The sequence below is a fragment of the Pteropus alecto genome, unplaced genomic scaffold, assembly GCF_000325575.1.
Source record: "Pteropus alecto unplaced genomic scaffold, ASM32557v1 scaffold3, whole genome shotgun sequence".
Classification (NCBI taxonomy): Eukaryota; Metazoa; Chordata; class Mammalia; order Chiroptera; family Pteropodidae; genus Pteropus; species Pteropus alecto.
The window spans coordinates 13,530,685-13,543,866 of NW_006442484.1; the positions used below are offsets into that span (position 1 = coordinate 13,530,685).

A 13,182-nucleotide genomic window follows, 5' to 3' on the forward strand; every position below is an offset into this window, starting at 1 on the left:
CTGGTTTCAGTCAAGTTTCATTTCAGACTTATGTTATACAGTTGAAAACTTTGAACAGTGTTTAGTAGTCTGTCTCCTAACGAGCTCACTATTCATATCACTATCATAGAACATTTCCTTATTCTCTAGGCCAAGTCTGATTGTAGGGGTTTATTTTTATTAACTAATTTTTTGAGTACCTGCACTGTTTCAGCTATCATTTCCAGTATGAAAACAAGAAGGAATTTGCCTGTTGGGTGCTCACAATCTGTAGTTACAGCCAAGGCTGTGTAATATTCAGTGTTTCTTGGTACATGTGGAAATTTGGATCACAAAAGACAGGGAGAAATAATGAAGTTGAGTGAAGAACAGATTGGGGATTGGGGATTTCACCTCTAATCTGTCTTTTTAAACGCCCCCCTCCCCAAATCTCCCTAAAGTGTTCCTTAACAAGGGCTAAAGAAGTGACTAAGCCTGAGTTTATTTGTTCATTGTGAGACTTAGGTTGGAATATTTTTTGGTTGTTTATTTTGTCATATATGTCTCCTGACCATCTACTGTGTGCCAGGCCCTGTGGAATGCCAAAGTGTCTGCTCTCCAGAATCTTACTTCTTTATGCGACAGGAGGCATGTAAACAAAAATAAGGCTTTATCATACTTCCACGTTAGAAATTACAGACCCAGTTAATAGGGCAGAGGGGACCTCAACATAGAAGCAAAGCATATCCTGTGTTTTCTATCACTCACTTCTGTCAGGGGGATGTCGTAAAGTGTTGGTTCACAGTAGGGTGACCAATTCATCCCGGTTTTCAAGTTGAATGGCCTACATCATGGGAACACCCTCTTCATTGGGCAAACTGGGGTGGTTGGTCACCTCTGTTCACAGTGAGTAGACATTGTAGGCTAGAGCAGAAGGTTATGTAGAAGAGGAAGGAAGAATGAAGACCAATTACAAAAACCCATTTTGTGGGCTAAATTATTAATGGAAAGGAAAGCAGTGCAGGGGAGGGAATGCCTCACTTCGTGACCTCCATGGTAATTGCAAAATAAAGCCATCCAGTTCTCCAAATTGTGCCTCTTTAGCTAACAACACTTCTAGTGTTCTCTCTCCTTTGAGAATTCTAGGTCAAGCATTGAAAAAAGGGTTCATGACTTTGTTAAAAGGCTATACAGGTGAAGGGCTAATTGGTACCAGTTCCAGTTCATCAAATTAGGTTTAGGATTTGGTGAGAGAGGGGCCACACAAAAGCCAAATCCTTAATTACTAATCACCAGCTTTGTGCCTGTACTTGACATATGTCATCTCGTTTAGTCTCTGTTATTCAAGTTTCGTGTCAGAAGTTTAAAGTAACCTGCCCAAGACAGTGGCAAAACTGAGATTTGAACACAGCAGTGTCACAGCCCACAGCTCATTCTATCCCCTGTGCTCATGGTTGAAAGATTGAAAGATACCTGTTGGGCCTCATCTTCTCTTTTCTCAAATGAATGCCTTTGTGCTTTGGGAGCCTTTCAGGAGGACACGAAGTCCTGAATCTGAACTCCTGTCATGATTTGTGCACCATCTAGCCCCTGCTGGCCTCTCTAGGGTTGCCTTGCCTCCTTTTGGCATTTAGGTGTCTCCCAGGTGCCAAGTTCTGTCTGACTTCCAGGCCGTTTCATGTGCTGTTCCCTTGTCTGGGAGCCCCTGTCCTTCACCCCCCACCGCCCTGCTCATCCTTCAGGGAACTGTTGTGTCCCCAGGTAAGTCTTCTCTCCTTGAACCAGGCTCCCCTGCTCTGTGGCTCTCACAGCACCTATGTTCCAGACCAGAGCCCACTTGGTGAGCCCCATGAGCATCATCACTGCTTAGTCCTCAGTGCCTGAAGTGGTAACATCATTGGTTATAAATATCTGTTGAATTAATGAATAAAGAACAAATAGACCCAACTACAAAATGGAGTTAATTAAAATGTAAGTCAGATCATGACATTCCTGTGCTCACAATGCGGTGGTATATTGGAAAGACAAGTCATCCCAGTGGCCTCAAGACCTGGCGTGGTCTAACTCCACAACTTGTCTGGACTCATCTCTTACATGTCTTCTTGCTCACTGCTTCCTAGCTGTTTCTTGGATGGGCCGGGCACACGCCTATCCTAGGACCTTTGCATGGATTATTCCGTCTTCCAGAACATTCTTAGTTCGTTGGAGTTCCATATCTTGTTTTGCAGGTCTTTAACCCAAATGTCACTTCAGCGAGATTAACTCTGACCCCCCACCCCCATTTTAAATGCTTTATTTTCCTCCATACCTGTATTACCAGGCAGCATTTATGCTTCACTTACTTTTGTTTATTTTTTTTCCTCCCCTGGAATCTGAGGCATATATTAGTATAGTAGGGGTTCTGTCTGTTTTGTTCTTTGCTGAAACTCAACACCTTGAAGAATGCCTAGCACATAGTATGCATTCAGAAAATATCTATCTATTAAGTTAAATTGAACAATAATGCCTATTCCGTTTTTAATCCATGCAACAATGAAGGGAAAGATAAAAGGCGTTGTCCAAATTTAGGATTACAGAAGCTTTTTGAAGCCAGTGGCCTCTTGTTCTCTTTGTCTTCCCACAGAATTTATTCACATGGTTGGGTTATCAGGAGGTGTTCAAACTATACTCATCATTGCTGTCATCGACATTCTAAGTCTGAATTTCTCCAAGGATTGAGGGCTTCTGGCCATGTTTATTTGCATGATTGGATTGTACAGTGGCTCGTAGACCGAAAGTTTTGCCCGACAAAACAAGAATTTTAGAAGCAAGCTAGTTCTCTTTCATGGAAATGACAAACCTCTTGGCTTCGGCTAAGGATCACTTGCTTCCATGCACAGTTTTATTTTTAGGACCTGACAAGTAAAGGGAACTATTTGTGATTTAAATTGCCTTTTTTGGTCTTTAACTTGGATCAGGAGACTCTACGCTTCTATGTAGACCAGTGGGTAATAGGATCAGCCTTGGCAATTTTTTCTTCAGTCTGAGTCTCAGCCTTCAGGAGTGATATTCTTCTAAGAAGTCTTTTCCTCCCAAATTGTTTTTCGACACTTGAAAAATTTATTCGGATGTGCCTTCTGTCAACGGTTCAGGCCCTTATCTTTTCAACTCAACTCTTTACAGTAGTTTCTCTATCCTACATCCCAACCTCCTTTCTCTCTAAGAGCCTAGTACCACCACCATTTGAAAAAAATCCAAAGCATAACATCACTATCTGTGTAGTTTTTAAAACAAAATAACTTCTTGTGTGTGTAACTTTATTTTTCAATAAATTTTTTTCTGTCATGTCAGTTTCATTATTATGGGAATCCGAATTAACGATGTATGTGATGGCAGCCAATATTCTTCCTCGTTTTAACAAAATTTCTCAAATAAACAAAAAAGATGAAAGAAATGTACGGTAGAAACCTACAACTTACACTCTGCAACTAACAGTTTGCCTTATTTATTCTATGACATATCAATCCATGTCTGTCTTCTCTTCAGCCATCAATCCACCATTTTATGCACTTAATCTGTAGATGTTTTAGCATGAAGTCATCAACTAGAGTTCAATATTGGTCAACAAACTGTGTTTATTTCTTTTTTATCTATAACATTGAATATTTATGTACTACCTCTCTTCAGCCTAATATAAGCTCAATGAAGGGAGCTTCATGCATGCTTGTTCAGTTCACTGGTATATCCTTAACTGGTGAGTTGTTGCCTGGCTCTTAGTAAGTGCTCAGTAATTGTGCTGATGTTGAATGAATGATGGTACTTAATTTTTTTTTTCAATTGCAGTCGATATACAATGTTACATCAGTGATTAGACATTTATATAACCTGCAAAGTGATCACCCCATTAAAACTAGTACTCATCTTACATACAGAGTTATTACAATACTACATATTCCCCATGCAATATTCTATATCTCCATGACTATCTGGTAACGACCAATTTGTACCTTTTAATTTCCTTCCTCCTTTACCCATCTCCTTAATCCTCCCATCCCATCCAACAACTATCAAAATGCTCTCTGTACCTATGAACTTGCTGTTTTGTTTGTTCATTTTTCCTATTCTCTAGATTCCACATGTAACTGAAATCACATATTTGTCTTGCTCTGTCTGACTTACTCTATTCAGCACAGTACCCTCTCAGTCCATCCATGTTGTCACAGATGGCAATATTTCATTATTTTTTATGGCTAAGTGATATTCCATTGTATATATGTACCACTTCGACTTTATCCATTCATCCATTGATGGACACACAGGTATCCTCCATATCTTGACTATTGTAAATAATGCTGTAATGAACACACATAAATGCACATGTCCCTTCAAAGTAGTGTTTTGGGTTTCTTCAGATAAATAGAAGTGGGATTACTGGGTCCTACTTTGTCTCTTGTTATAGCCTTTGTTTTAAAGCCTATTTTGTCTGTTATAAGTATTGCTGCCCAGTGCTTTTTTTTTTCCCCCTTTTTATGAAATATTTTTCCCTTCCCTTTACTTTGAGTCTATGTGTGTCTTTTGATCTGAACTGAGTCTCTTATAGGCAGCACAGGTGAGGGTTTTGTTTTCTTATTCATTCAGCCATCCTATGTCTTTTGATTGAGGCATTTAAACCATTTACATTTAAAGTAATTGTTGGATATGTAGTTATTGCCATTTTAATATTTATCTTTTTTTTTTTTCCTTCTTCTTAAAGATTTCCCTCTAACATTTCCTGTAATACTAGCTTGATGATGATGAACTCCTTTAGCTCTTTCTTGTCTGGGAAGCTCTTTATCTGTCCTCCGATTCTAAATTATAGCTTTCCTGGGTAGAATAATCTTGGTTGTAGGTTTTGGCTTTTCATCACTTTGAGTATTTCCTGCCAGTCCCTTCTGGTCTGCAAAGTTTCTGTTCAGAAATCGGCTGACAGTCTTATGAGATCTCCCTTTTGTATGTAACTAACGCTTTTCTCTTGCTGCTTTTAAGATTCTCTCTTTGTCTTTAACCTTTGGCATTTTAATTATGATGTGCCTTAGTTTAGGCCTCTTTGGGTTCATCTTGTTTGAGACTCTCTGCACTTCTTGAGCTTGTATGTCTGTTTCCTTCACCAGGTTAGGGAAGTTTTCTGTCATTATTTCTTCAAATAGGTTTTCAATTCCCTGCTTTCTCTCTTCTTCTTATATCCCTATGATGTAAATGTTGGTATGCTTGATATTGTCCCAGAGGCTCCTGGAACTATCCTCATTTTTTGAATTCATTTTTCTAAAAGCTGTCTGGGTGTTTTCTGCTACCTTATCTTCTAAATCGCTGATTAGATCCTCTGCCTTATCTAATCTACTGTTGATTCACTCTAATGTGTTCTTCATTTCAGTTATTGTAGTCTTCATTTCCAACTGGTTCTTTTTTCTGTATTTTATCTCCATTTTTATGTTTTCTGTTTCTTTTTTGAAGTTCTCACTGAGATCATTGTGCATTCTTATAACCAGTGTTTTGAACTCTATATGTAGTCTTGTCTCCATTTTGTTTAGTTTTTTTTCTGGAGATTTGTTCTGTTCTTTTATTTTGGACATGTTTATTTGTCTCCCCATTTTGGCTATCTCCCTGTGTTTGCTTCTTTGTATTAGGTAGAGCTGCTATGTCTCCCAGTCTTGATAGAGTGGCCTTATATAGTAGGTGTCCTGTGGGGCCCAGCGGTGCGGTCTCCCTGCTCACTTGAGCTGGATGCTTCAGATGTGTCTCTTGTGTGGGTTGCTATTGTAGTTGAGCCCTGGTTGCTGTTTGCACATCAATGGAAGGAATTGACCCTTGGGCTGATTGGTTGTGAGGACTGGCCATGACTACAGTGAAGGAGCTGTTGTGTAGGGCCTGGTGCCTGCCCAGTTTGTCCATTGGGTGTTTTTTTGTGGAGGTGGTTGAATGGTGCTCTGGTGTGGTCTAAAGCTGGCCTTGGGTGTGTTGGTTCTGGGGCCTCTTGGAAGGGCCTCTGTTGCTGGCCAAGGTCAGCTTCTGCTTGTGCCTTGCCTGGGGCCACTTGATGTGAGCTACAAAGTGATCTGCCAGTGGTTGCCACTTGTGTTGGCCTTGGAGGTTCCTGGAAGAGGCTAAGCTGCGAACCCAGGCCAACTGCTGCTAGTTCTGGGCTTGGGGCTGCTTAGCAAGAGATATATGGCATGCTGAGTCCAGAAGCTTCTTGTTTGGAGTCTGTGAACCTTTGAGAGATTTTAAGAAGGTCTCCGGCATGAGCCAAGACAGGCAATTTGTATGGAAAAGCCACTGGAATTGGTGTGGCTGGTCCCGCAAATTGGGTGAGGCAGAGCCTCAGGGAATCACCAGGGCAGAGTGAAACCACGTTAGCTAGGTTGGTGGAGACTCAGATATGGTGGCCACCTTCATCTGCATGCTGGGTTGGGGGTTTAGCAAAGGAGTAATGGCCTCTTCCAGCACTTCTGTTTGGAAGAAAGTTGCCCCTCCAGCCCCTGCCCTGATGCCAGACAATTCAGTCCCTCCCCTTATGTCCCTGGCGCCTTTCAAGCTGCTGCCCCAGCGCTGGAGCTCAGAGTGAGTGAGTCTGTCAGCGAGTAAATCCATTGCTGGGCCCTTTAAGAGGAGTGTCTGGAACTCCAGGAATCTTCCATCTCACTCAACCACAGTCTCTACTGGTTTTCACAGACAGAAATCATGGGGACTTCTCTTTCTGGCACTGAAGCCCTGTGCTCAAGAGCCTGATGTGGCGCTGGGACCCCTCACTCCTCCTGGAAGCCCTCCACAGCCCGTTCTGTGTCTCCACCCTTCCTACCAATGTCACTGTGACTTCTTCTATATGTCCTTAGTTGTAGGACTTCTGTTCATCTAGACTTCTCAATGATAGTTCAGTAGTTTAGTTGTAATTTTGATGTGGTCATAGGAGGAAGCAAGCACAGTGTTCACCTACTCTGCCATCTTGACTAGAACTTGAATGATGGTATTTAGCAACTTGTGATGTTAGAATTTTAAAAGTCTGTAACACTAATTTGTTTCCCTTTTTCTCAGTATCAACTTTGTGACCAAGATAAAAAGATGTTAATTTACCAATTCGGTAAATATTTATTTAACATCTATACTCTACCAGGCCTGAGCTAGGTCCTGGGATAGAGTGATGAAGTGCCTTGACTAATGATTAATCCCATGGAAAATAGGCTTTGGTTTTGGAGCTTTTGTGTAAAGAACATGGTGCTGGAAGTAGTTTAGGCATAACCTCCGCTGCCTGGTAATGTAGATCCACCTGTAGAGTCAGTCACACCAGTTTAGTAAGCACTTCTCATTGACTCAATCACGCACAAAAATATTTGCTGAATTCCTCCTATGCTCTGGACTTTGGGAAGTCAGAGACATGTAAAAACCTGGCTCACCCCTCAAATCACACACAGTCCCTTGGGGGAAGATAGTGATATGTGATGAGGGCTCTAATTCTTCACAGTCTAAGAGGAGGAGTACTCGTCTCAGTTTTATGGGTTAGGGAATCTCTCATCTGGGAGGTGATGGGAGCAGAGACTTAAAGGGAGGAGAAGGAAGCGATAGATGTGCTGAACAGGTGTCAGCATGAGGAGATGGAAAAACATGGCATCGAAAACCCCAAGTGGGTCATCATGGCATAGAAGTATCAGTCAGAGGGTGATCTGAAATGAAGCCAGAATGATAGGTATGCTGGTCCCTGCCATAGTCACATATTTGTTTCAATGAATACCTTGTCAAGCAACACAGAAAATGCATTGGAGTTAGAGAGCAGAGAGAAAGAGAGAAAGGGGCAAAGCTGAAGTTATAGAGACTACTTAGAAATCCACGGCAGTTTACGAGTTTGTGATGTTCTATGATATTCTTTGATGTAGATGAAGTTAAGAATTGGAAACATCCTAAATGTCCTGTGGTTTGGTGTATTAGGCAGGATTTCTGTCATATTGGCTTGGTCACAAGGGTTTGTTGGCTCTTGTCACTAGGAGTTAAACCTGGCTTTAGGAAGAGCTGGATTCAGCCTGGAGGATATCTTTATTCTCTCCGTATCTTGGCTTTGCATTTCTCTGGATTAGCATCATTCTCAGACAGACTGTCCTCAAATGGGCACATAGATGACTGCAGCTCTCGACTTCTACCCTGCCAGCTTTGTGACTGTAGCAGAAAGACATTGACTTTAAAAGTAGCTCTGACTAGTACTGGACCAACTGCGATTGGCCATACTTGGATCATAAACCCATCTTTCAGCTGAGCCTTGGTCAGGTAGAGTCCTCTGGATTATGTACCCATCCTTGGAGGCAAGGGGAGAGAGGGAGTCCCTGGGTCAGGACTGGCACCAATCCAACCACCTGAATGGAACAGAATTGCATGGCCTGGAGAGAAAGGGCAGTTAGTTCCACAAAGTAATGTTGGCAGCCCAGAATGGGGGCATTCCACCTGATGATGGAATGAGCTCAGGCACTGAGGTATTGTGCTGCTTTAACAAGCAGTGATGAGCTGTGGTTATTAACCCAGAAGGATACCTGTGACACATTGTGTAAGTGAAAAACATTCCCAAAAGAGTAGGTATAGTAGGATCCACTTTTGATTAGAGGATAAAAAAGATCCATTAATCCAGAAGAAAAAAGCTCATTAATAGTAGTTATTTCTAGATGGTAAGATGATGGATGACATCTTTATTTTCCTTATATGTTTTTTTCTATTCTCTGGAAAAAGTTTTACACTGAGGATATATTTCTATTATAATCAGGAACAAACAAACAAACCCTGTTTCTATTTAGAGAAAAGAAAAACTTATCTATTACAGAAGTCTTGATAAGAATCGATGGGACCAGAACTAAGAAAGACAAAGAGAGGAGGAAAGGAGTTGAGAGATTTCTGAGAAGCTGACATCCTCAGGACTTGATGATTGGCTGAGGGCGGAGCCCAGGCTGGTTCTGGGGCTTCTGTCCTTGGTGACCTGGTAGCAAGGGGGACCCAACACTGTAGGACCAGCTGTGTTTAAAGACCAGCAGACAACCTGTTAAAACAAATATTTGCATTTCTTAAAGATGTTTAGGACTTAGTGGCGGAAAAACAGACCTCAGAAAGTTATACAATTAGAAGAAAGGTCTATTTGAATAAAATTTTTAAATTTCATTTTAAGAGAGGGCATTATTACTGCTTGGTAGATATAGTATATATCTCATTTATTAAATTAGTTTGTAATCTCTGTAAGGGCAGAAACTCATCTTCATGTTATAATCCCTCAATACCTAGCATATAACCCGGTTTGTAGAAAGAGTGCTCTAAAACGTTTGTCATTGAATGAATTATTCAAGCTGAAGTAACATTAGTTCTTAAAAGAAGTCATCACTGTAATGTACTCAGGAAACTCATCAAGCTGATTTATAATCATTTGTAAATAGGCACTTCAAGAGTGCTTAAAATAATACTTTTCTTAATATAAATGCTTGTCCTAAATTATTTTAAGTCAATTGTTAATGTTTAGCAAATCCCGTCTAGTTTGTCCCTGTAAAAAAAATCAGTTTGGTCTCACATACATATAGCATAAGTTGCTCGAGAAACTGAGGTAATACATGTATGTATATTTTTTCCCCTGGGTCTTTTCATGTGTTTTTGGTCTACCTTATAACATTATTTTCCTCTGAAGCATGTTTACCACTGTAGTTCACAGAGCCCAGAAAATAAATTATTTAGACTACGAGGCTGTACACTAGAAGTGCTTTAAGGAGCGTGGACTCTGGAACCAGCTGGTCTGACTCTGAATCCCAACATTGTAGCATGCAGACATGGGCAGTTTAACTCTCTGTACAAACATTTTATCAGGTTTTCATGAAGATAAAATGAAATAGTTACTAGAAAGCATGTAGCACAGAACTCAGCACATAGTCAGAACTCAAATATCAGCCATTTTTTAAAAACACATTTGTTGATCTCCTGCAATGACGTGATCTCCAAAAGTACAGGATTTCCTGTGTCCCATTTATGATGAGATTTCTTCGATTTACCTTGAGATGTAAAGGCCTTCTTTTTTAAAACCCTCCCAGCACAGCCGAAGTCCGTGTTCCCATCTTAAGTCAGGGCTAAAGGCAAAGCTTGGTGTAAGGTTAGGTCTCCACACAAAGGTCATTTCAGATTGCATCAGCCTGTACTTGTGGCTTTTGATTTATCATAAACAATTTTAGGATGTCACCAGGGAGGTACCCAGCTGCTGGCTAGCTCTTGGAAGTAACCGCAGGCCGAGTCACAGGTGAGCAACCCCTCATGTTGCCGACACTCAGCATCCTGTGACAGGTTCAGCGTTACCTAGAAAAAAATATGGGGGGCGGGGGGGTCTTGCCAGTGCTCATGAAATGTGGCACTGCTATTTGTTAGCACTGCTGCTGTTTCTCCTTAAGTCTCATCTGAGGTCCTGAAACTGCACTTGCAGGTTGTCGATTCTCAAGTTAATAGCTCCAGACGAGAGAGGTGTTGAAATAATGTATTTGGATGAAAACTTGGAGGGGAGCTCGTGTGCAGAATTCATTCTTCATATAGTGTCAGAGTTGATTTAGTACCAAATTATAGTCAGAATACAAGTGCCATTTCTCACAAGTTTTTGAATAGATTATTTACTCCTCAGTCCTCTCACTAAACTAGAAACTATGGGAATCTTTGACACAAAAATATATACAACATACATGAATATTTTTTCTTTTATGAGTTTAACGACCATTTTGTTTTTTGCGACACCTGAGTGTATTATTATGTGAAATAAGATGCATTAAATGTTTTAGATGCTAGATTACTTTTTTTTTAAGTTCCAACATAGAGTCTAGATCATGGAGTTGCAGACAGGTATCAAAGCATGAAGCTTTAGTCATCACATATATTTTCTAAAGATGAAAAACACAGTCTCAAAAGTGTGAGATTTCAAAAGTGTCAAAATTTTTACAGTTAACGAGGTTTTACAAAGAAATATTTAACGCTGTCTCGTTTAGAATTTAGAATTCACGAAGGCTCTCTTCCCTGCCCCCATAAACCTTCAAATCCCCTCCCCCTAGCTCTTCAAAAAATAATAATAAAAAAAAGCAACGATTACCTTTTGTTGGCAGTAGAATTTATTCAGTAATTTACTTTCCAGCCAACTGCAGCCAGTGCCGTTGCCTCTGGGCACGTGTTCAAAAACACAGAAATGAAATAACAGATTGGCGAGACCTAGCTCAACTTCCCAGTCACAACCCTATTATCTCCTCGTTCTGTCACCCCCATTAGGCAAAAGCTTGGGAGGCTGGATGGTGATAACACAGTATTTTATGCCCCTTGGCCGTTCGGGGCTTTCTGCCAGTGCCCCCTTGTTCATCTTCACTCAGAGAGTTGGAGAGCGGGGCCTGGCGCTTCAGATTCCTAGGCCTTTGCAGGCCTGCCCACCCCTGCTCCTCTCAAAGGGCTTCTGTGCAGCTCCCTGCCTGGGAATGAGCTCCTGAGTTTTGAGAAAACCAGAACTGGAGAAATGACCCAACTTCCTCCGTCTGTTTATCACCCACCTGTAAAGGAATATGGTTGTGTTGAATGAATATGCACTGTGCGGATTTTCCTGAATATCAAGTATGTCTCCATTGAAGTTACTTTCAGCTCTTCTTTTCAGGTCAGAGTCAGACAGAGAAGTTGCTTCATTTAATATTGTGGGGCCTCTGCAGGGTCATCTTGAGAAACAGATTTCTCTGGGTAGAGTGAATGTGTAGGAGAGGAGGGTCTGTTTCATCAAGAGAGAATTGTTTTCTGATTGTTGCTTTTTGGTGAAATTCCTTTTAAAATTGTAGGCACAAGAAACAAAACATTTGATGAGGGCATGGGGCTGCTTTCCCCTTTGGTCAAGTGTTAAAATAGAGACGTTTTAGAACTCAGATGATGAGCGATCCAGAGTAAAATGCCTTTTCTCTTCCAGAATAGTCTGTTCTGTAGACCGGACACGGTTCTTTGTGGTGGCTTGTTTTTGGGGATGGGTTACATCCTAGTGAGCTTCCTTTTTTATTCTTATTCCATCCATCTTTTGTAATTCTTTAAGGAGGTATAAGGTCGGGGTAATGCGCCTTTGTTTTGCTCCCAACTCTTTTACCTAACTGGACAGTGAACATAGCTGGAGTTGGATCAGATGGTATATATGCTCCACTGACAGCGCCCCACACCTGTTGAGAACCACTGATTCAGCCCTGCTCCCTCCAAAGTTCTGGTTATTGGTTGGTAAAACCCAGATGAGGGCATTTCTGTCAGGAGATAGTAGCCTTGTTTGGAGGAAATAGGAAGCAGGAGAGCACAGAGCTGAATGTTTTTTAGACAACTGTACTTTACACTAAAAAAAAAAAAAAAAAAAAGGCAGGAATCGGTTCAGGATTTGGGTCAAGTTAATCCATCCTGAAGAAAACTATTCTCATGTGAAGGTTGTGCTGGGGTGATGTGGGAGCAGGTAATCCTTCACCCTCCCAGGTAAGAAAGAACAGGGTAAAACGAAGACGTTTAATTATGAGCGAGATGGCTTGTGTTAAATTTGTAATTGTTGTTTCTTCTTGCTGATTAAATCCTAACTGCCCTGTCCTTTCCTTTCCACATCAGCTCATACCCCAGACAACAGCTTTCTGGGATTTGTGGTCGAGCAGCACCTGAACTCCAGTGACATCCACCACATTAACGAAATCAAAAGGCAGAACCAGTCCCTTGTGTATGGCAAAGTGGATAGCTTCTGGAAGGTGAGTCAGTCTGTGTAAGTGTCTGTCTGTCTGTCTGTCTCTCTCTCTCTCTCTCTCTCTCACTCAAATCACCTTGTCAGGTAATTTAATTTAACTTTGATCTGGGGAGCAATCAAACCAAGTGCCCAGGGCTTAATGGGATCTGCTTAGAAGTAAACAAGATTATGCAAGGATTTGGTTGCTCATCATTTGGGGATCTAATAAAGGCTGTACCTGCTCATCCATACAGTGGCTGCCCAGCAAAACCTTTCACTCTTTGCATGTTGGAAGTGACACATTCACATTATGTACAGCTGCTTTCACATCCTGTACTTGCTTCCAAAAGCCCAGTTCTCACAGGGTCTGGATATCTTTCCGGAACAAGGCATTGCTGAGAGAGACCCTTTGCCAAGTGGCTCTTTGCCTCTGTCTTTTGGGAAATGGTGTACGAAGATAGACAGCTAGCTCCCTTTGCCCGGGGAGTGCAGTGGCCTTTGCATCCTCTTAGTTA

General features: G+C 41.3%; 1 protein-coding gene across 8 annotated transcripts in view; it reads left to right on the top strand.

Moving 5' to 3' along the window:
• MGAT5 (mannosyl (alpha-1,6-)-glycoprotein beta-1,6-N-acetyl-glucosaminyltransferase) overlaps window positions 1–13,182 on the top strand; it is a 330,189-nt gene that overhangs the window by 230,145 nt on the left and 86,862 nt on the right. For all 8 annotated transcript variants that reach the window (XM_015596648.2, XM_025039242.1, XM_025039241.1 and 5 more), the window contains one exon: window positions 12,559–12,692. In XM_015596648.2, the coding sequence (XP_015452134.1) occupies window positions 12,559–12,692 (134 nt within the window). The remainder of the gene's footprint in view (window positions 1–12,558; window positions 12,693–13,182) is intronic.